Source organism: Crocodylus siamensis, chromosome 12 (genome assembly GCF_052110815.1).
Source record: "Crocodylus siamensis isolate JL-2025a chromosome 12, ASM5211081v1, whole genome shotgun sequence".
Classification (NCBI taxonomy): Eukaryota; Metazoa; Chordata; order Crocodylia; family Crocodylidae; genus Crocodylus; species Crocodylus siamensis.
This window is the reverse complement of record NC_143406.1, coordinates 50,784,893-50,807,210: the sequence shown is the minus strand read 5'-3', so window position 1 is coordinate 50,807,210 and position 22,318 is coordinate 50,784,893. Positions and strand designations below refer to the sequence as shown.

At 41.7% G+C, this 22,318-nt stretch overlaps 1 protein-coding gene across 1 annotated transcript in view; it reads right to left on the bottom strand.

Annotated features, from left to right (window-relative positions):
• BAIAP3 (BAI1 associated protein 3) overlaps window positions 1–22,318 on the bottom strand; it is a 73,081-nt gene that overhangs the window by 16,997 nt on the left and 33,766 nt on the right. Inside the window, exons 13-26 of the mRNA XM_090023305.1 lie at window positions 18,994–19,086; window positions 17,225–17,328; window positions 15,215–15,332; window positions 14,196–14,320; window positions 13,991–14,081; window positions 12,675–12,740; window positions 11,548–11,645; window positions 10,245–10,296; window positions 9,719–9,870; window positions 8,804–8,927; window positions 5,219–5,362; window positions 3,572–3,664; window positions 1,328–1,540; window positions 175–243 (exon numbers count right to left, since the gene is read on the bottom strand). Coding sequence (XP_089879431.1) covers window positions 175–243; window positions 1,328–1,540; window positions 3,572–3,664; window positions 5,219–5,362; window positions 8,804–8,927; window positions 9,719–9,870; window positions 10,245–10,296; window positions 11,548–11,645; window positions 12,675–12,740; window positions 13,991–14,081; window positions 14,196–14,320; window positions 15,215–15,332; window positions 17,225–17,328; window positions 18,994–19,086 — 1,542 coding nt within the window. The remainder of the gene's footprint in view (window positions 1–174; window positions 244–1,327; window positions 1,541–3,571; window positions 3,665–5,218; window positions 5,363–8,803; window positions 8,928–9,718; window positions 9,871–10,244; window positions 10,297–11,547; window positions 11,646–12,674; window positions 12,741–13,990; window positions 14,082–14,195; window positions 14,321–15,214; window positions 15,333–17,224; window positions 17,329–18,993; window positions 19,087–22,318) is intronic.

Below are 22,318 nucleotides of genomic sequence, written 5' to 3'. Positions count from 1 at the left end.
TGATCTGATAATCATAATAATCGCCAGAGACTGAAGAGAAAGTTAAAGTAATGAGAGGGGAAAACGCTTAATATGCTATTTAAATTATTTAATTATTGAGAAAACTAAAAACAGGAACCATGTTATAGTAAAATGATTTATTAACAATAAAAATAAAGCTGCCTCATAACTTACCTCATCATTTTGTATAGAGTCTGGAGAAAGGCTTATGTGCTGTATGTACTTTTTAATGTCTCCTATCATCTAGTTCACAAAACAAAAGAATACAATTTACATGGCCATATAAATACGCTCAGGTAAAAGTGCAAGAACTATTCAAGTCAAAATCAGTTATTTTTTGTCATTACTACCTTAGTCTCCAGAATCTCCCATAAGGATTGAAGCTTCATAAATTCTGTGCATTTTCCAAACATACTGTATATTACACTTGAAGAGCTCATAGTCAAAAGATGAAATGAATGAAAGCAACAAGTAAAACATAATTATGAGGTCAGGAAGATAGGCCATGGCTTGCTAACTTCATCTCCCCCTCTTCTGTTAAAATCAACAAGTTTCACTTTCTTTTATGTATCTGTAACTTCTGTCTGTTCTCACTTACGTTTCCCTGTCCATTTCTAATGCCAAAGTGCTGTTTCAGCATGGGAAGGTAAATGCCTGTCTCTGCTCAGACTTGCATCTCTTCCCCAAGGACAAGTGTTCTTAGAAATCCACCTCTAGGAAGAATGCACCCTGGCAACATTTATACTATGTGGAGACTGATAATTGTGCTCCATCCTTCTGCTCTGCCTAGGAGACAAGAACTTTTTAAAAATCTTCCTTCTGGGAGGAAGAAGCCCCAAAACTCCTGCTCCATGGGCAAGGAGCAGCGCCGCTTGGCTATGTTTGTACCACCTGGGTATAAGCTTGTGGAAAACAATGCAACACCAAGCAATCATGTATTTCATCTCGACTAGTATACTACCAATTGCTTGTGCTGTTATGCATGCACGATACCATACCTACTCCTGGACCTGCATGCTTGCTTTATTTATGTACTTATCTGTGTCCTTGTCAGTAAATTTTGCAAAACAGAAAAAAACTGTTCATAAAGTAACAAGTGAAGTGTATTTCATGCTTTCCTTCCTTAATTTAAAGTGTCAAAATTTCATACTGGAGATGGACTATGAATAACCCTAGCAGTTATCAAAAAAATACTAGCTTTTTCCACTAGTTCAATACTGTTGAAATTTAGAACAGTTGTGTATTTATATACTAACTATATCTATAACTTAATACTAAATAGAAAGATGAGTTGATAAGTGGAAGAATGGCAAAGCCCAAGGAATACCTTGTCTGTCAAGTAGGCGATTGTATTTTTAGTCTGTCTCTGCAGATCTACGTCAATACCCTGCCACTGAATGTCAAGTGCCTTGGGAACTCGTTTGTGTCCTGGGCTACAGGATTCCACCACCACCGATTCCAGAGATTTCCAATCTAAATCCTTTAGGATATGCCCAATGAATTTCCGAACATGTTCAACATTATTCAAAATTGTGCAGAGCTAGGGAATGAAGAAAAGGAAATGACTTATACTGAAGGCATGTTCCCAGTACTCTAAATATCAGGTACAAGGAAAGAACAGAAACATCCCAATGAATGACGCACAGTATTTTGATATGTACAACATAAGTATCCGTTTGAAATATTATCAGATATCCTGCTAGAAGAGGAACTTACCTGCAAACTAAAAAATGGCATGAGAGACTGATATCAGGTACAGGAGCCCAAGGAAGTGGCTACTGGTGAGGCCCCAGGATAAAAAAAAAAAAAAAAAAAAAAATCAGGTAACAAATACAAATACTCTCTCCCAATGTGACAGTCAGGGGGAGAGTAGTAGGGCTGCTATTAAGAGGATGCCCCAGCCATTAATTTGAAGCTCTATCCTCTGTTCTAGTTTATGGCTGCTTAAAACCCATTCACTTTGAAGGCACTTTTATCTAAATCCTCCAGCAGCTGGAAAGTATCAGCTGTCTCTGTGTCTTTTTCCAAATCAACCAGACTCTTAGCTACTTCAAAATGTGAACAGAAGGGTCTCTACTGTTCTCTTGTACACCCCGTTTCCTGGATTCTGCCCTTTCCTTCTCTAACTCCAGTGTCTGCAGCAGCACGCAGTAATGTAAAACCAACACACTCCTCGTCAGCTTCCAGGTTGCCACTTAGCAGCTTTTAGGCAGTTACAAAGCTGATGAGTTTGTCATATTCATTCTGCTGCTACTAGTACTTGGGGAAGCTCTGAACCTAAACAAAGAAATTGAAGATAGCACCATACAAACTTAGGAAGATAACACCATATTAAATATATGGAGTTCATATTTGGAAAGTTATATTAATAAAACAAAGTTATTTTTCTTTTCCAAGGGAAGCTTAATCTATGCAAAAAATGCATCTCTCAGACTCTACCAACGAACAGGAAAGTGGAATGCTCAAGTTCCATGAAGACTTGAAACACCCTGCCATTTTTCAGTAATACTAGTTATATCCAATGTACAGGGAACCGGACAAAAACAAGATGAACTATAAAGTCTGACTGATGCGAAGAAATTGGATAAGTGGTATTACTGAAACACAGCAGGATAATTAACAGGATTGGAATGCTATAATTACTGGTTATGGCCACTTTAGGCTGGATAGGACAATAAATGGGAGGGATCAGCATTCAACATGAAAGCTCCATGTTACAGAGTTACTATTAACTCTAAACTTCATGCTCCAGACTGCATGTGGATCAATGTCCCCAGAAGTTATTGATGGGTGTGTGCTACAGACAACTAACCAAGCAGAAAACAGGAGAGTGGCAGATAATATTTGTAGCATCTAGAAACAGAAAACATATTATCAGGAATTTGTATTTGGAGATGCATGCACTCCACAACAAAACATCACTCACTAAAATTTCTAAATGTTACAAACCCAGCATGACAAGTGACTACTAAGAACATCATTGTAACTACGGTTTCTCTTTGTATCATGACCCAATTACATTAAGAGCAAACAGAAACTAATCCCAGCTAGCACTATAAGTGTATCAAAAGGGCTTTTTTTTTTTTCATATTTGAAAACAAAATCAAGTAGGAAAAAAGTTAAATAGAAAAATGTAAATGCAAACTGGAGTTACTAAAGAAAAGTTAAACTGTCAAAAAATAAATGGCCAAAAAGCCACAATTGGATAATCATGAAAGAGAAGGATTTCTATTAAAAGACTATCCTGTTTAAGAAGAGTAGGCAATACACATGTGAGTACACATACACTCTTTGTATATGTAAAAGAAACTAATTAAGGAAACTAAAGAAACCCAATAGAGAGAAACTTTTACAATTATGCCTTTGACTTCCCCTTTAAAATAAAGTCAAATAGAATGTTTTGTTCAAATGCTTCACACCTCCCTGAGCCATTAATTTTTAAGGTGCACCCTGCCCTACCTTCTGCCTAACTTTATTTTAAACATGTTTAAGAATAAGATATAACTAAACTGCATAAACACTGGTGTGGAAAACACTGCTTCATTCTTTCATTTCCTCACACCTCACGCACCTGCTCAGTCATAACTCCACTTTCTGAATGGTGGCTTTTATCAACTTTTCGTCTGATCAGTTCTGAGTATTGAATAGCTGCTCTGCTGATATCCTGTAATGAGGTGGAAAGAAGAAGGAATCTATTAAAAAGATTCAATTAAACATTTATGAAATACAGCAGGAGTTTAATTTTCAGTGCTCTGTTTTTTAAAAAAGCTTGTATGAACTTGCCATTTGATTACTAACACCACTTTATATTCAGGAATTGCAACTGCTGTTTCAAGCTCCTTGATGCACCAACTGAGAGGCAATCCATTATTTTTAAAGGAGAAAAATAAAATGAAAGACAATGTAAAATTAGCCAGCAAGTGAAGGATCCACTTTGTCACTGAAAAAAGAGTCCCAGACAGCCACAAAAAAGCACAAAACCCATTTAGTGAACAAAGTGTGCATGGCAAATTGATTAAATGTTAACCATTAATACCTACATTCAGATTACTGTGGGTTACAATCTAAGTGGGGTCACTGAAGATTAACCCCACTCAGCATCGCCATGTGCTGAGTACCTTGTAGCAGACCACGAGCAATTTCTATTCACAGTAAGCACAAATATGGAAACTATTCATGGTCTCCTAAGAAAGTTTTAGTTCTCCAACAAGGTTATGTTTTTTTAAATAAAAACAAAACAAAGCAAAAAGAGTTAGAGAGTCTCTTCACATTTCTCCTAATTTCAACTCCATTCATGTAAGCAGGGTTATTTCTGTTTACACCCAGTGTGATACAAGAATCTTTGCACATATGCACCATAACAACATATTGTGTTACACAACCACACAGTCCTGGGGAACAGTACATATGAGCATGCACTGCCACCATGAGATGGAGAATACTGAGCTACCGGACCTGCAGGTATGACAGTATGGCATGTATGATTTATAGCCTATTCAATTACTAATAGAAAAGAAGGGAAAATAATGGAAAAGTATTTGCAGTTTCCCCAAAAATCAGAGTTACATCTAAGAGACAAGGATTTTTGTACATAATACCTTCTACAGAACCAACTGCATGGTTGGGATAGACTTAGACAAGCTTTTGAAGACAAAAATGCATTGCAAACAGATATCACCCACAGAAATTCTTGCATTTCCTGGACCATCACAGTTGCAACATAACTCTAACACTAGCACATCTACGTTATTCACATGTGCCAACAGACAGTTAAGAAAACTGATGAAGAAACCATCTTCCGAGTCATCTGACAAACATATTTGAAATCTTAATATTTTTATGTAAGATTGATGCTTTTGAGGGCCTTTTGAAATAAAAAAAAATTTTATGAACAACATCCAAACAACAGGAGGTCCAACACAATAGACTTTACTTTCATAGGGAAATATAGTACTTTTATGCAACGTAACCAAGATCAGCTGGAAGATTCCCCTTATTAACAGCATTTCAGTTCTTTAAACATGAATATAATATTTACTTTTCAAATTAACCCTAAATTTATTACACAGCCAAAAGCAAAGCTAGTAAAACAATTTTGCCATTTGTGTGTGGGGTTTCTCTTAAAGTCATTTTTCAGTAAAAAAAATCTTATTTCATAGATCACGCCTTTTAATGAAAAAGCAACAGTAATAAGACATACTTGTACTCTGTAACTTACATCCACGAGTTGAGTTATAAAAGTAAAGGCTTCTGTGGCATCAGGCCAGGAAAGCTGGAGCCAGAGCTCTTTCATTAGAGAAAAACAAACTGTTACATCAGCTGCAGAGCTGCTGTACTTTGAAACCGAATCCACAGACTCCAGCTGCACAAAAGAAACAAGGCTTCAGCTGAGACTAAAGAACAGCTCCTGACCAATGTTAACTGGTTCTTGAGATACTCTGTTCTCACAGAGTTTACTCCACATGAACAAGTGATCATCACATTCTTTTTGAACAGCAGTATGCTGTGGTCACCTCTGCGCCTTTTGTATCTTCCAGACCACAGCTGTCCAACATGCAACGGGCAAGGAGCTGCACCACCCACAGGCCACACTAGTGGGGGCCATATACTACATGGCCCCACTTACTGCACCCCCTCCTGGGCACCCTTCATACTAAGCTCCCCAGCTGCATCTCCCCAGATGTATCATGCCTCCTAGGCATCCTGGGTTGTGGGGTCCCCCAACACCGTGAGCTGCACTGAACTTCACTGCCCTGCCCCGTTGCAGCCTGGAGCCCCAAGCTGCTTCTGCAGCCAGAGCAATGGGGGAAATAGCAGCTAGGTGGAAGCCTGGGGGCCACAAATTAACCCCATGTGGGTCACATATGGCCCACAGACTACTAGTCTGACAGCCCTGTTCCAGATCATTGTAGACCAGGGAATAAGAGACAGATAGCCACAACCACACTGCTCTTCCAATTTCTCAGAGGCAAAAACTGTGGGCTACATGGAGTTCTCTCCATGCTTTCCTGAGTCCCTGTGAAGAACTGACATCCTAAACAAAGGTCTGCAACACACTCCTTTCCTAGGAAGATCAAACATTAAGAACATAAGAAAATAAGTATTGCCATTTCTGGGGTCAGACCATAGGTCCCCCCTACACCAGTGTCCTGTCTCTCTAATGCAGGGAGTGGATGCTGAGGAGAGGGGTGTGGGTTACCACCCCTTCCAGCATTCAGACGTTTAAAAAGGTCCGATTCAGATGTGGGACCCCTTATCTAGTACGTTCAAGACCTACTGATGAGCCTTTCCTCTATGAATGTCCTTCGCTGAGTGTCCATCAGTGACTAGTATGGTGAAGTTGGACAGCAGGCTGTTCTGGAAAGGTTGGAGCTCACCATGATGGGTGGAGTAGCACCACATAGATGGGGACAGCAGGCCAAGATGGTTCGAGACCAAGCCCCAAACAAAAGATAATTTTTTTTTGTTTGCTTCTGTATTATCTGGCAAAAAGAAGTTTAAAGAGTAAAAGAGAAACAAAATTCAAAACTAAAACAAAAGATTGACAGCCTAGGAACTATACTGCAGAAATGCAGAGTTCCTGGAGTGTGTTAAGAGAGAACTGAGTGGTAGCTGCAACTGCCCCCACCCGCCCAGGCAGTGTGAACCGGTGGTGTGAGAGGAGCACAGGCATGGCCACAGTGAATGCTGCTATTGCAAAAGGACTAGAATTGCACATGCACCAAAAGCACAACCTTCTGAAGGAGATGAGCATATTCTCTCAGATCATTATGAACACATGCTTTGTCTTTCATTGGACCACCTGTATACGTGGGAGAGCCATTGGACAACAGGTGACCTGAGGCACTTGATGCCTGAAAGCTTGTCCCACAGCTCTCCCAACTGCATAGCTGGTCAAATATAAGGTATCTTTTGTAAACTCTTCTACAAAATATATACTAACATTTTTATTAGCAAAACTGCACGGAAACTCAGAAGTGGACGTAACACCTGGGAAAATGCCCATCATACTTCATTATAAATTAAATACACATTTTTTTCAAATGAACTGTATTTGAGGCTGACATCCCTGTTAGAGTAAGTTTTGTACCCTGTCTATATACCACAATAATTCCAGTCACCATATAGTGAAGAAACTTTTCAACTTTTCTACCAACATAGAGCAAAATAGATGAATGGTGCCAGGTCCACCCACAGGCTGGATCCTGCCTGTGGGGCACACAGTGGTGGCTCAGCCAGGGCCTGATGCAGCTGCTTGCACCCCAGCCTCCCACAGCTGCTTCAGGCCCCAGCCAGGCCATTTCTGCATAGCAGGACTGGGCTGTGGCTCAATACTGCTGCACAAAGCCAGCCCAGCCACACAGGAATTGGAAATTTGGCAGTGGGCTGGCAGTGGCAGTGGGAATCCCTGCAGGCCAGGTTACATGGCCACATGAGCTAGGGTTGAGCACCCTTGTCCTAGATAGATTCCTCACAGAAGATCTGAGGCAGGGGATCCTGCAGGATATGAAAGCCATCAAAAACCCCTCCACATTCTGCTCAAATGCACAGGTCATTCATTTGACCTTCTTCCTCTAATTCAAACAAACAAAAATAACACACGCTATCCTGAGGACACAGTTTTCTCCTTGGGAAGAAAAAAGCAAAAGAACAAACTGTATGTGACAAATCTTAAATGTTCAGCTTCCACTCCAAAGTCCTACAGGAATAATGGCATTATTTGAATGGAAATGGGAAGACAAGTGGGTATATAATTTGTTGTGAATATTATTAATTGCAAGAATTTTAAAATACTCAATAATTACGTGCTGAATAATTTAGTTATATCTGCAAGTCTGTCTGAGGTGAAAGAAAACCCACCTTTAAAATGATGAGTTTTGTTTTAAAAAACCAAAGAACCTCAAGACAGAGATACACTTTTTTGTTGCGAGTAATAAAAGTCTAATGCAGCTCAAGTAACAAGAGGTGCTTCAAGCAAGCTCCATGCTGCAGCTTTCACCAACACAGGAAGTATCAGATTAAAGGAATGGCAGGGGAAAAAAAGGCACATTTATAAACACTGGAGTTGTAAGCAAAGGCAACACAGAGACTATTTATCCTCTTCCCCAATACTGTTAATATTCCCTTTTTTTCCCTTCTGAGGAGGCAAAAAACAGTACTATGTGAAATCAAGGGGTTGCAAAACAGTTGTCACTCAGGGAGAAAATAATTTTTTTCTGTAAAAAATATTTTTTATTTCAACAACAAGATCTAGAATGCAGGAATCTGGCCTGTACCTGGCAGTTCAGCCTGAATGAATAAAAAGATTTCTTATGTGCTTAAAATCTATTCGCATTTGACTGCTTTTCCCTTTTAAAGAGAAGCACATGGCTAAGAAAAAGCAAAGGGAAAACTTAATCTTTGCCTCCAGGACTATGCAGAGCTGGAAAAATGGTTACACTGATGGCTGCACAAACAACTGTAATACCCAACAACATCATGCAAAACACAGAGAAAAATGTAACTGAGTTTGAAGAATCATTCTGTGATTTATTCAAGAGAGAAATTCTGCCATGTCTGAAACCACCACTTAGTCAACAGAAGTATTGGTGAGAAATCAGACTCTTACATGCCGCCTGGCATATTTTGTTCTCATTAAACTCACAATTCCAGAGCAGTTAGTGGAGGGAGCAAAAAGCAAACTTTAGACTAGTTTGTAAATGAATATCAGTCTTAAACCTGAAAAAAAACCAACCCAAAATACAAACAGCAACACGGTGAAAAACAGCACACACAGTCTGTTGTTATTACTTATAACACTCACCTTGTCTTTTTGCACTGCCTTTTGTATTCTTTCACATGTCTTTTCATGTAATGACCTCAACAACATACGGATTGGGATTTTGAACAACTCGTGAAATCCTGATAGGGTCAAAGACTTAATGTCTCTGTACAAAAAGATGAGAGAATGTTTCTAAAAAAGGTAATTCACCTGCACAGTAATGTATGTTCTTCAAGATACGCGGTCCATATATGTATTCCAGTATTGGTATGTACATATCTAGTACACTTGCTGGGAGAACTTTCTAGTGAGCAGACACAGCTGCTGGGATGGAGTGTACACCTTGTCTAGCCCAGGATAAAAAGGATGGAGCCATCTTAACCGCACCCTATTGCTACCACCCTTAGATCCTAGCATGCAAGGACTCTATAAAGTAGGATGGATGCATAGAGGGCTGCTGGCTGCCTCTGGATCACATTGTTGCAAAAAAAGTTAACAACATATTAATGTGAATAAACAGAAGAAATTCTTCCTCTGTTGAGTACCAGTACTACAGGCAAGGCCTCACTATGTCCCATTTTGGGAACTGCACTTCAAGAAAGACATGGATGAACTGCAGAAAGTCCAACAGGAGAGCAAAATAAGTGATTACAGGGCCAGAAAACATAGCAAATTAGGAAAGGTCGAAAGAATTTGGATTATAGAGTCTGGAAAAAAGTCAGAAGGTGTATTTGATACAAATAGGTTTGTTATACAGTGCATGGTGATCAATTATTCTCTGCATAAGACACGAATAATATCCTTAAATTTCCATGAGGGACATTTCTCCCAAGCATTCTAAAAATTTTATTCTGACAAAGCTGCTGAGGCCCAGCTGCTTGGCATGGCATGGTCTGATTTACTATACAAATTACATCAAGATGAAGCAGGAACAGGATGGGAAACAGTTTCACTTACTTCAAAGGGAGACATTCTTGAAAACGTTTTATTTCATTCAAGGTGATATGAAGTTCAAATACAAGTTCTCCAATGTAGTGTTTCAGTTTGCAACCCTCCTGTTCCAGATTCACATTTACTTCTTCCATAGCAACACTGACATCATCAGCTACCTGTTGTGAATTGAAAACACAAAAAAACCCAACCTCTCTCGTTAAGAAATTCAAGCTCTGTTGGAAAAGGGTCAGTACATTGAAAGGGATGTTTAACCAAATTGTTTAATTTATATTTTGAAAGTTTTAGTAGAAGAAACAGAAAATAAAAAGGACTATTGCAGGTTTTCCACATAATACTGCAAAGCTTAGCCAAGATTTACAGAAAGCAAAGCCAAATATACAACTATGGACATTGCTGAAGCTTGAAATTGTCTACCTTACTGTGTGGTGATTGCAAATTAATGCAAAATAAAATAAAAACTAACTCTGAAATGATGCCCAAAGAAGAACTGCAGCTACATACACAATGCAGACATACATGTCACTCTTACCAATTTGTCTAGCTGCCAATAGGTAATAGGAAACAAGTCTACCTTCACAATACTACAAAAAAGTGGGAAAAACAGTTACTCCCTGCCAAAGAACTATGAAAGGCCATTCTTAAACAAATTTAGTCCGTTCCCCCATATATTCACATATTTGGATACAATCAGGTATTCTGTGAATTATAACATCTTATAAATCAACAAGGCAAACATCATGACAAAAATCCATAAAGTATAAGCTTTAGAAAGCTGCTCCCACTAGCCTCAGTGGCTGCATGAATAGACCTACAAATCTTCACACTATAACGAAAAAAGATTGTATTTTTTAAATTAAATTTCCATGTATGTATTTTTGACATCCTACCACACTTGTTTATTTGAATACCTAGAAAGAACCTACATGGGCCATATTCATCTGTATCACTAAGGAAAAGGAATTCATAGCAGTTATAAAAGAATTGAATACAGAACTGAGTGTGAAAGAGAAAAACTGCATCAGTGAAAAGGCAGAATTTTACTGACAGCTATTTGCCAAGGGTGTTTGCCAGTAGTACAGCAAATGTGAAAATGAATCCCAAAATGAAGTCATGCTAAAACACAACTACTGGAGAAGTAATTAAAAACATTTTATTTTATGCAATGTTCAGCATATTTAGACCAGGAGGCTCATACTGGTTAATCCATGTGACCAGGACAAACCCTTCTACATTTCTGTTTAGTACTGACGTCTCCATATACCTAAACCAAACATTCAGCATTAGGCTATCATTATGCAATGCTAGTGACCAATACCATAACTAGAGTGGAGCAAGGGAGCACCAGCCCTGGGTGCCAACTTGGAGGGGGCTCCCAGTATGATTCCCTATGCCCCAGGAGTCATTTCAACAGCAGGGGCAGCCCTGCAGAGCCTAGGCATAGCGCCAGGCAGGCAAGAGCCGTAGCAGCAGCCATCCAAGCACAGAGAGCAGGGACAGGCGAGATGCTGCTCCCCCTCCCCTGCTCTTCCCGCTGCTCTCTAGTGGGCAGTATAGTCCCCCTCCAGCCCACCTCTGCACCCGGCACTGACGTATCTTGCTAGACTTCTGCTACTGTCTTCTGAAGCTCTGAGCCAAACACAGAGCATCTACCAAAAATGAATTAGGTTTCTTCTCTACTTAATTACCTGGGAATGAAGAACACTGTGCTGCTATAGAAACTTCAGAAGGGGCAAAATGCTTGGCATCACCGAAACAGATTTAATTCTTGAACTTTATGAGCTAAAGAAACAGACTCACAAACACATGCTGCAAGTGAAGGAATTAGGTTCTACCTGACAAACAGTTTATTATAGACACTTTGGCTCATTTGTAGATCTCTGTGAACTGCATCCACTAGTTTTATTAGGCTACGAAGGTGCTCAGTCTCACTCTGAAACAAACATAGGTGTCAGTTACAGGTTTTTCTTTCAAGTGGCCTTGAAAATAAATTCAGTCCCCAATTCAAAGTGTAAAAATAGCATTTCTCTATGTTTGAGTGTAACAAAGTGCATATATTCCAACATGCTAAATAAAGATTGGTTACAAGAAATAAAGGTATTTACTAACCATGATCATGACATGTTATGAAGGGGCCAGACTGTTACAAATCTTGAATTAGCTTACTTTTCCAATACACATCATCAGATTTGTCAACCCCTAAATCTTACAAATAAGCATGTTTACATAGTTTCCAATATTAAATAATTGAGGTTTTAACAAAAAAGAGAATTCTGCTAAGTTAGGTTTGATCATGCATGTTTAATTAACTTATCCCTCACCAGAGATAAAACAAAATAACTTTACAAGAGACACTCAGATATAAAATCCTAATTCACTTAAAATTATTCTCTACTTTTGTAACATTTTATGGGCAGTGACTACAAAGAATCTCATCAATTTGCAAAGAATACAAAAAATTCACAGGGCAAGAGCCACTGCAGAAAGTTCACTGAGAGACGAGGGGAAGCAGAGCCATGTTTCCCCAGTACACAAGGAGGGATGTGTGTCATGCTGTCCCTCTGCTCAGGGCACAGTAACTACACCTCACTGATTGTCCTGGAGGCATGGCATATCCCTGGTCTACTATATCCTTTTCCTAATGCTGTTGCTGGGGAGCCTATATTTGTTCTGCTTCATCAATGGACCACAGCTTAATGTTACAGTACAGAACTACTGATTTAAGTTTCGTAACACCCCATGGAAGCAGAGAAGTAGAACATGAAAGGAGCTAACCAAGGTCAAGAAAGGAAGATCTTGCAAGGGTGGGGAACAGAATCCATATTCCCCGCCTTTCTGGCCAATGCTTTAGTCCCCAAAACATCCTCCCTCCTCTTGGCCTCAAGCAGGACTGAGGAAAGTCAGAGACAAGAACCTAGACATTTTTAGAGTTCCAGCATTGTTCGGTTGGTTTTTTTTTTACCTTTCTCCCCTTTCTCTTGAGTCTTTCCTTGATCCGCATTTCTTCATACCATTCCAGTGTACCTTTCTGAAACAGGGTATAAGAGACCGGCTATAACCCCAAACTCAAAAAGAAGACCAAATACTACTTTCAGTTTACTTTTTCAATCATATGGATGTCAAAGGAGTTCTACTTGTGTAACCAAAAACCAGAACATAGCTCCTTAAGTAACTGTCACCATATTTATGTCTGAAGAAGTAACAGTAAATGCTAACTAATTACAATTTCAGTAGATGATAGAGTTCTTCCTGATGAGAGGAAAATTGTCATTTCCTTGTGGATAAATTTCCACAGCCCTAAGCAAAGTCTCTGATGGCAGTACAAGCTATTGTTAATTCCTCTCTGCTTAAGTTTAGGCCAGTGCTATTCCCTGAGATTCTGAAGGTACTGAAAGATTTTCTTGCAGCAACCTGTCATTTGAAACTACATCCTTTCTGGTTGCAGGCTCATATTTACAGAGGGGTGTGCCAGTTGTCCATAACAAAGTCCTTGTGGCTTCTATTCTACAGACCCTTCCTTGACCTCTGGCACCCCTGAGGCCTTACTGAACTCTCTTCATTTTTGAGTAAGATCACTGAGACTCTGCCAAAACATTCAGCATAACACCTAGAAGCTGGAAGCTGTCAGACTTAAATATGTTGCAGAAATTGTCCTGACTGAAGACTGTTGATGGGTGATGAAAGTTGGCCACATTCCTGCACTGATACTGACTGAGGCTCACTCCAGACAGTCCTGAGGGAGTGATGGTAGCTTTGGAAGCAACCAGGATAGACAGTGGCAGGTATATCAGACCCTCAAGATGAAGGGGATAAATCCCTAACTTTGCTGTGTGTGATTGTAATTCAGGAACTTGTGCTCCATTTGTCATCACCAGAGACCACCCCTCCAAGGCTACTACTATTCATATTACAATCCTCCTGCAAACAGGGCCTACAGTCCTGTCCCTAAACAGACAACCTGGTATTTGATTGTATCAAGACACACATCCTCTGACTGTATCCTTTTACCAAGGACTCCAGATTGCTCTGTACCAAATGGCTTGTTTTTCCCATTATATAATGCTCTACCAACTCTGAGGTATCTCAATCAGTAAATATTTATTTCCCCATCTTTGATATAAATTCTGAATTTCACCCCAAGAGGACCCAACAGAAATGCAAATTATTCACTGATAATTCCCCATTAAAATCCTGATTTGTCCCATATTTCAGCTAAGAAAAAAAAAATCATATTTTCCCCAAGCTAAAGAAAGAGAAAAAAATAATTTGGTAAAATACCTTTAAAGCAGTTGCAATTTCTACATGAAGCTCATTATGAAAGGGGCAAACACTATGGAAAGGCTGCATGCTATAGATCTGACTTAGACACCTAAGAAAGAAATAAGAGAAAAATGCAACCCAGGACAATTCAGAAGCCGAGGTATACTAGTGAACACTAATTAAAGTAAACGTGGGTTCCAACTGTTGTCAAAAAGATCCATACCTCAGTAAGAATTCCAGACGCCCAATGGCAATGCTGTTAGCAACAGGAAATATCTCCCTTAACTTCCTCAACTGCAAGAGACAGTGTTCAGCAAAGCTATTAAAACTTTCAGCCAAGTTCTCCTCCTGTAAAAACGAAATAAAAATAAAACCAGCCCAGTTGGTTTCCTGAGGCACTGATACAGACAACAAAGAGTTAAGTTACTGAAGAAATGGAAATGCACTGTCCCAGTGTCTGAGAGAAAAACAGCAGAAACAAGCACTGTGAGAAAATAGCACGGACGAATGTGTTATAGAAGGACAAGAGATGTAACAAAGCAGCTGGTGCTCAGAACAGAGGTGATGCATGGCGGCAGTGGCAACCTCTGGCTGCTGGTGCCACTGGTACAGTAGCATCAGCAACTGATATTGTTCTGTGCCCTGTCCCCCCCTGCCCCCGGTCAGCACTTACAGTGCTATCCTTAGTTACATTACTGAAGAAAAACTGGTAGCACAACCATGAGAAAAAGGCTATTTAAGAGTATTTTGGAGTTTAGTACTCCCAAAAAAGGCATGAAGCCATGAGCAAACAATACCTCTTCTTTGATTCCTTCTGTTTTCAGAGGTGGTTAACTGTTTATCTGCAGTCAGGCAGGAGGTAGGGCAGGGTTAGAGTTAGAGACTAACTGGTTCAGAGAGGTGTGAACTTCCGTAGACAACAACATACTTATGTTTTCAGAGAAAAGAACTGCATGACATTTCTTTGTAAAATAAACAATTATGTGATTTCATCATCAGTCACTCCTCCTCAGGAAAAACAACCTACAGGAAAATGACATTTAGCTAATAGCACTGGTCAAAACTAGGTTTAAAAAAAAAAAAGTGTATTTTGTAGACCTACGATCTTTACTTATATTGGGCTTGGTGCAGGACAGCGGTGAGACAAGCCTCTGCGTTTTTCCTCTTTAGTGCTTAATGTTAACAAACTTCTCTTTTCTAAATTGTGTTCAGATGGAAAATTTCTGCAACTGGTATACTCACCTGCTCTCTCTGAAGAACAGCAGGATCCCATTGTTCCTCAATGTGTTTTAAGAGCTCAAGAAGGTAAGAATAGTCCATGCTCCATTTCTGATGGAGTTTGCTGCATGTCTGCCATTGTCTTAGTGTTGTACAAAGAGAAACAAATTTATTAGCAACTCAATTTCCTTCACCCTGTCAACATTTATTTTTCTTTTGTAGCTCCTATATCCACATCTCTGATAAAATCATAACATCCAGAAGTGGGAAATACTAACTATATCCCTCCTACTTGCTAATGTCCTTTTGCATGTTTACTGATGAATTGTTCAGCCCAGTCCAATTTTTAATATTTCAAGAAACAAGATTTTTTCCCCACCTCCTTACAGCAGGTATCAGCAACATACAGCCCATGGTATCACTGGATCCAGTCAGTAGAACTGGGGGAGGTGGGGGGGCGGAGGCAGGCTTTACCTGTGCCACCCAGCAGCTGGGGAGAAGGCATCACCTCTCCCACAAGCAGGCAGAAGAGAAGTGGCAGCAGCAGCAGGATCAGAAGCACCAGCCCACCTTGCACTAGAGCCACCCACTGTGCAAAGCCACTCTGATTACAAGTCAGCTACATGTCCTCAGACAGGGAATGACTAGCCAATACTGCAGAGAAGTGCTTGGGGGTTACAGTAGACCATAAGCCACCAGTGTATTCTGGTTGCAAAAAGGCCAACTGTGTACTGGTTTGTATCAACAGGAGTGTCATTTCTAGATCAAGGGAAGTGATTCTTCCACTCTATTCAGCACTGGTGAGGACTCACCTGGAGAACTGTTTAGGGCCCTACACTTCAAGAAGGATATGGACATACTGGAGAGAATCCAGCAAGGTGCAACAAAAATGACTAGATGCTTGGGAAGCATAGTGTACGAGGAAAGGCTGAAAGACCTGGGGTTATTTAGTCTGAAAATAAGACTAAGGGGGCTCTTCAGTCTTCAAATACCTGAAGAGCAATGACAGAGATGGTGGAGATCGGCTTTTTCTATGGCCACAGGGGATAGGACTGGGAACAAGGACCTCAAGCTGCAGTGAAGGAAATGCAGGTCAGAGATCAGAAGGATGTTTCTGATTATGAGGGTGGTCACACACTGGAACAGACTACATAGAAAAGTTGTGGAATACACATCCTTGGAAATTTTTAACAGCAGGCTGGACAGACCCTTGGCTGGGATGGTTTAGTCAGGGAAGATCCTGCCTTGAGCAGGGGACCGGACTAAATGACCTCACAAGGTCTCTTCCACTACCACTTTCCTGTGATTATGTATGACATTAGGGAAGAGAGAGTTTTTCTCTTGATTATAAAGTTGAACACTCCCGATAAAGAGATTCAACTGCTAATGCCCTTATAAAACTTCACAATAGAATCAAATAACCAAGGAAAGGACCCAAAGGGTTAAACTGACTAAAATAATTTCTGACTTGGTATTTTTATTGCATGAACAAGAATACTACAAGCACAAAGTCAACTACCAATTACACGGGCCCTAATTATGAATTAGCTCTGCACATACTGCATTTACTTGCATGCCACATGACCCTACATGAGGCACAAACCTTGTTTTGAGAAGGCAGAATTATGATTTTTTTTTTTATACAAGAATCTTACCTACCACAGCATGGGCTCATCATGGCTGAATGCTCCCAACTACATGCAGGAGGGGCAGAGTCCTCCACTCAAGTGTCATTAAACTTCTCACAGCTACTGCTTAATTAGCAGCAGTTTTTGGCAAGAGAAGCAGAACTCCTGGCAGTCATTCCAACCTCTCCATGCCTCCATTCTGGTGTGGAAATAAGTTTCCCCATTTAAGAAACACACCTCAATTTTGGATGGCTAGTTTTCCTAAAACTAGAGGGGGAAGGATGTTTGTGGTATGTGGGTAAGTATGGTAAGCCAAGTACATTTTTACAGCTATTTTGGAAGAAAAAGGCAGACTTAGAATCAACCTTGTAAAATATGAGGAATTAGATTGATGGACCATACTCACACCACAGCATGCTGAAAAGGTGAAAGGTCTATCTGTGTTCTATGGTGAGAAATCACAGTAAAAGCAAATTTGCTCACTTCTCCTTTCCAGTTGTAATAATCAGGCTGTAAAAATAATTTAACCATGTGAGTGGCAGCTTTAACAAGTTTCAAGACCTCTTGAAATGGCTTTCATTAATACTTTACAGCAAAGACAGTGGTCTCTCATGGTTGGATTTTTACATACTACTTTTTGTAATCTAAATTCCATTAAGAAGTTCAAGCAGTGACTTACAGTGCATCTGTACACAAAAGACAAAACGTCTAGTTTAGACGGTTTCCAAAAAATCCCATTCCTCCTTCCTGGGTATCATTAACTTAATCTCATTCAACCTGTTTCTACAAGGGACAAAAGTGTGTGGCCTTCTCTGATGCAGGCACTCCAAGTGCTTCTTAAATTGGCCATCAGGAGATAGTTATGTACATGGAGTGGCTCTTCTCTTTCCTTAGAACTTAAAAGAAGTAATATTGTGATGTGTAAACCAATGTATCTTCAAACTAGCACTTCCTGGCTGTACGGAGAACACAAGCTGTGCCGCATGCACCCAAGCCAAAATGTTTTGCCCTATTCATTAAAAATAAATGAATAAATAAAATCCACACAAAGTGAGAGGATGTTTGTACTTCACAGTCACCAGAGCACCTTTAGCTATGAGCCAATCAGTTCATCTTTGTATGTACAGAGCGAATACTGTGTTTTGATCATTCTTGAACATTCCTTTACACATATTGATATCACTTAATGTATTATATTTTTTTTCCGGATTTGGTAATCATTAAATTTTGTCCCCATTATCCATTACTTTCCTTGTTTTATGGAAAGTAATTTGTGACACAGTATTGCTATGCAAGTTCTTCTAAAATTTAATTCTAAAGATTCCATAAGTAACTGAGACCCCTGCCTCATGACTGATTACTGTATTTACTCATATCCAAGCCAAGTTTTTCTTCCCCCATTTAACAGGGAGAAAAAAGCCCCTTATCTGGGTTAAAGGGCAGGGTGGTAGAGGGTGGGGGCAGGCAGCTGTTGTAGCTTTGACTGTGGCTCTGACTTGGGGTCGGAGCCATAGCTGCTGCATGACCCTCAGCCATCTCTGCTCTCCCATCTGCTGCCCATACCCCCTCCCCCTACCACTGCCTACCCACTGGCAGGGCTCCAGCCCCACTCCCACCCAGGGCAGGGAGGTGGTTTCTTTGGTTCCATGGCCTGGCCATAGCTCTGTGCGGGAACAGAACTAAAGCCATACCACAGCCAGAGCTGAAGCCAGACAGTAAGCAACGGACAGTAAGTGGCACGGAAAAGATAGGCAGAGGCAGGAGGGAGTACAGGCAGTAGTGGGGGCCAGGCACCAAGAAGGGAGCAGGTGCCAGGACATGCAGGCACTGGGGCAGTGGGGGGATGGAACAAGCAGCAGGGATTTGGGTAAATATAGTATTATGGCAAGGTTTATTTTGATGGGTTGTTCTTTTTTCCCTACAAAAGTTTATTTACTACGTATAAAACATGTTAACTTAGAAAAATCCTTTGAAAAGTTATGCCATCTGGCATTCCTTTAAAATTATAAAGGAGATATTTTGACAAAATTTAATAGCTTAAGTATAACTAGATAATGAAAGAATAGCAGGTAAAATGGAAATTAGTTAAGAAGCACAGAAGGTTCTGCTCTAAGCAGTGCTCAAATAGCAATGCAAACAAAAGGACTTTCAAGCATTAAACAATTGGGTATTTACCTCTCTCTGCTGATGCTCATATTGCAGCAGCTGTCTCAGTAGCATTTCATGCATTATTAAGTTTGATGTCTTCTTGCATAATAATGTATCTCTCTGTAACAGAAACATCATTCGGCAATAACACATTTAACCTATTTTAATACTCATCTGATGAAGTCTTGGTTTGGCTAAATTAAATACAGCTTTGTTAAGAAGCAAAAAGAAAGCCTGTAAGGAAGAGAAATCTCAACATTGCCAAATTTGGCACAAATTCACTATTATTTTATGCTCCAACTACCTTTTCCAGCAAACTTGCTAGGCATCCATAAAAACTGCACTGCTCTACACTGGCCAGACAAAAGTGGCCCACATGTGACTGCAGGTTTGACTGGCTGAAAGGCCAGGTAGCAAGGGGCAAATCAGATTCTTTGAAGCCTGTGCCTCCCTTGCATGTCTCAAGCAAGCAGTGCTGAAACACAGCCCTTAGCTATTACTATTTAATGATATTAGACAAATTATGTGAGGCCAGTGAGATGTCTCCCTGATTAAAAAAAAGGCATACAGAACTCCTCAGGGCAGCATGCACTTTCCCCAAAATGTTGCCCTGGACGAACTTGGAACAGGATGGCCCAAGCATTATAATAGACTAACCACGCACTGCAAGAAGCATTCACTTTCTAAAAGGCTAGGATGTCTGTGGGTGATATCTTTTATTGAACCAACCACATGTAACACCAAGTGTATTGCAATATAGTTATATAGTTGCTAGGGTCAGGAGGGACCTGAACAGATCATCTAGCCTGACCCCCTGCCACAGGCAGGAATGAATGCTGGGTTCACAAGACCCCAGACAGGTGATCATCCAACCTCCTCTTGAATTTACCCAAGGTAGGGGCGAGGACCTGGGAAGTTGGTTCCAGATTTTGGCCACCCTAACTGTAAAATACTGCCTTCTGATCTCTAACCTAAACCTACTCTCCATCAGCTTATTACCATTGTTCTTTGTCACCCCAGGTGGTGCTAGAGAGAAAAGGGCTCTACCTATTTGCTGTTGATCTCCCCTGATCAGATTGTAGGCAGCCACTAGGTCCCCCCTCCGCCTTCTCTTGCTGAGCCTAAACAGGCTCAGGTCCCTCAGTCTCTCCTCACAGGGCCTGTCCTGCTGCCCTCTCACCAAGTGGGTGGCCCTCCTCTGAGCCCTCTCCAGGCCGGCCACATCCCTTTTGAAGTGCAGTACCCAGAACTGGACGCAGCACTCCAGCTGCAGCCTGACCAGTGCCGCATAGAGGGGGAGGATCACCTTCTTGGACCTGCTTGAGATGCATCTGTGGATGCATGACAAGGTGCAGCTGGCCTTCCTGACTGCATCCCCACACTGCCGGCCCATGTTCATCTTGGCATCGATGATGAGTCCCAGATCCTTTTCTGCCTCTGCACTAACGAGAAGGGTGTTCCCCAGCCTGTAGGCATGGTGCTGGTTCTTCCTCATCAGGTGCAGCACCTTGCACTTGTCAGTGTTGAATCCCATCCTGTTCTCACCCGCCCACCCCTGTAACCTGTCTAGGTCCGATTGCAGCCTATTTCTCTCTTCTAGCATGCCCACATCTCCCCACATCTTAGTGTCATCAGCAAATTTGAACAGGGTGCTATTTATCCCTTCGTCCAAGTCGCTGATGAAGATGTTGAACAGTGCGGGCCCGAGGACTGAGCCCTGGGGGATCCCACTGCCCACATCCCTCCAGGTCAAAAATGACCCATCCACCACCACTCTCTCGGTGCAGCCCTCCAGCCAGTTGGTGACCCATCTGACCGTGTGGGTGTCGACACCACAGTCCCCCAGTTTCTTGATGAGAATGGGGTGAGAGACAGTGTCAAAGGCCTTCTGAAAGTCCAGGAAGAAGACATCCACTGCTACCCCTGCATCTAAGGATTTGGGGACCTAGTCATAGAAGGCCACCAGATTGGTCTGACAGGATCTGCCTCTAATGAACCCGTGTTGGTTGCCCCTAAGCATAATCTCCCCTGCTGGCCCCTCCTGGATATGTGTCAGGATAATTCTCTCAAAAAGCTTGCGCAGGATTGAGGTAAAACTAACTGGGCCTATAGTTTCCCAGGTCCTCTTTCCTCCCCTTTTTGAAGATGGCAACCACGCTGGCTCTCTTCCAGTCCTCTGGCACCACACCAGAGCACCACAAGTGCTTGTAAAGCTGTGCCAGGGGTCCCGCAATGACTTCAGCCAATTCCCTCAGTACTCTAGGGTGGAGATCATCCGGACCAGCCAATTTGAATACATCCAGTCCCTCCAGAAGCTCCCTAACTAGTTCCTCACTAACCCTTGGCCTAGGTGCACCTCCCCTGGGGTCTAAGTGGGGCCCAGAGGGAGGGGTGGCTGATCCAGTCCCTGCTCAGGAAAATTGAGGCAAAGAAATCGTTAAATATGTTAGCTTTGTCATCTGGTGTGAAGCCAAATTTCCTAGCTTGTCCTGCAGGGGCACCACGTTACCCGGAACCTTCTTTTTGCCCCCTGTGTATTTAAAAAAGGACTTCTTGTTGTCCTTGATCTGGGAAGCTAGTCCCAAGTCCCATCTCTGCCTTGGCCTTCCTGACTGCCCCCCTGCAGCCCCAAGCAACCGCAGTATAATCCTCCCTGGTGATGGCCCCTCCCTTCCATTGGGTGTGCGCCTCCCTTTTAGCTAGGAGACATTCCCGGATGCTTTTTGTGAGCCATGGGGGCTTTTGCGCCCTCCTGCCCCCTTCGATCCATGTTGGGATTACCTCCTTTTGGGCTCGGAGGATCGTCTCCTTAAGGAGCAACCACTCTTCTTGGACACTTGGCTCCCTTCCCCTCCGGGACCTCAGTACTTCCCTGACTATTCTCCTTAGCTTTGCCCTCCTGAAATCTAGGGCTGCTGCCTTGCTGCAAGCCTTTGCCACCTTGCACTGGATGGTGAATCCCAGCAGGCGATGATCACTGTCACCAAGCACCAGGTCCAACCAGGCGTCTCCCCGGTGGGGCTGTGCACCTCCTGGGTTAGATGGAGGTCCTGCATTTTGGGTAGGAACCTATGTGAGTGGTCAGACCTGGCTGACTGCTCTTCCCAGCAGATGTCTGGAAAGTTCAGGTCACCCATGATGACCACGTCCTTTGACCTAACTACCTCCGTGAGCTGACTTAAGAATTCCTGGTCTAGCTCTTCCCCTTGGTTGGGTGGTCTGTAGTAGACCCCCACCGTTAAATCTCTTTCCCCTCAACTGCCCTGTATTCTAACCCAGAGAACTTCAGAGCGCCCCTCCTCCGATTCTTCGCTAATTGACAAGGATGTGTATTCCTCCTTAATGTAGAGCG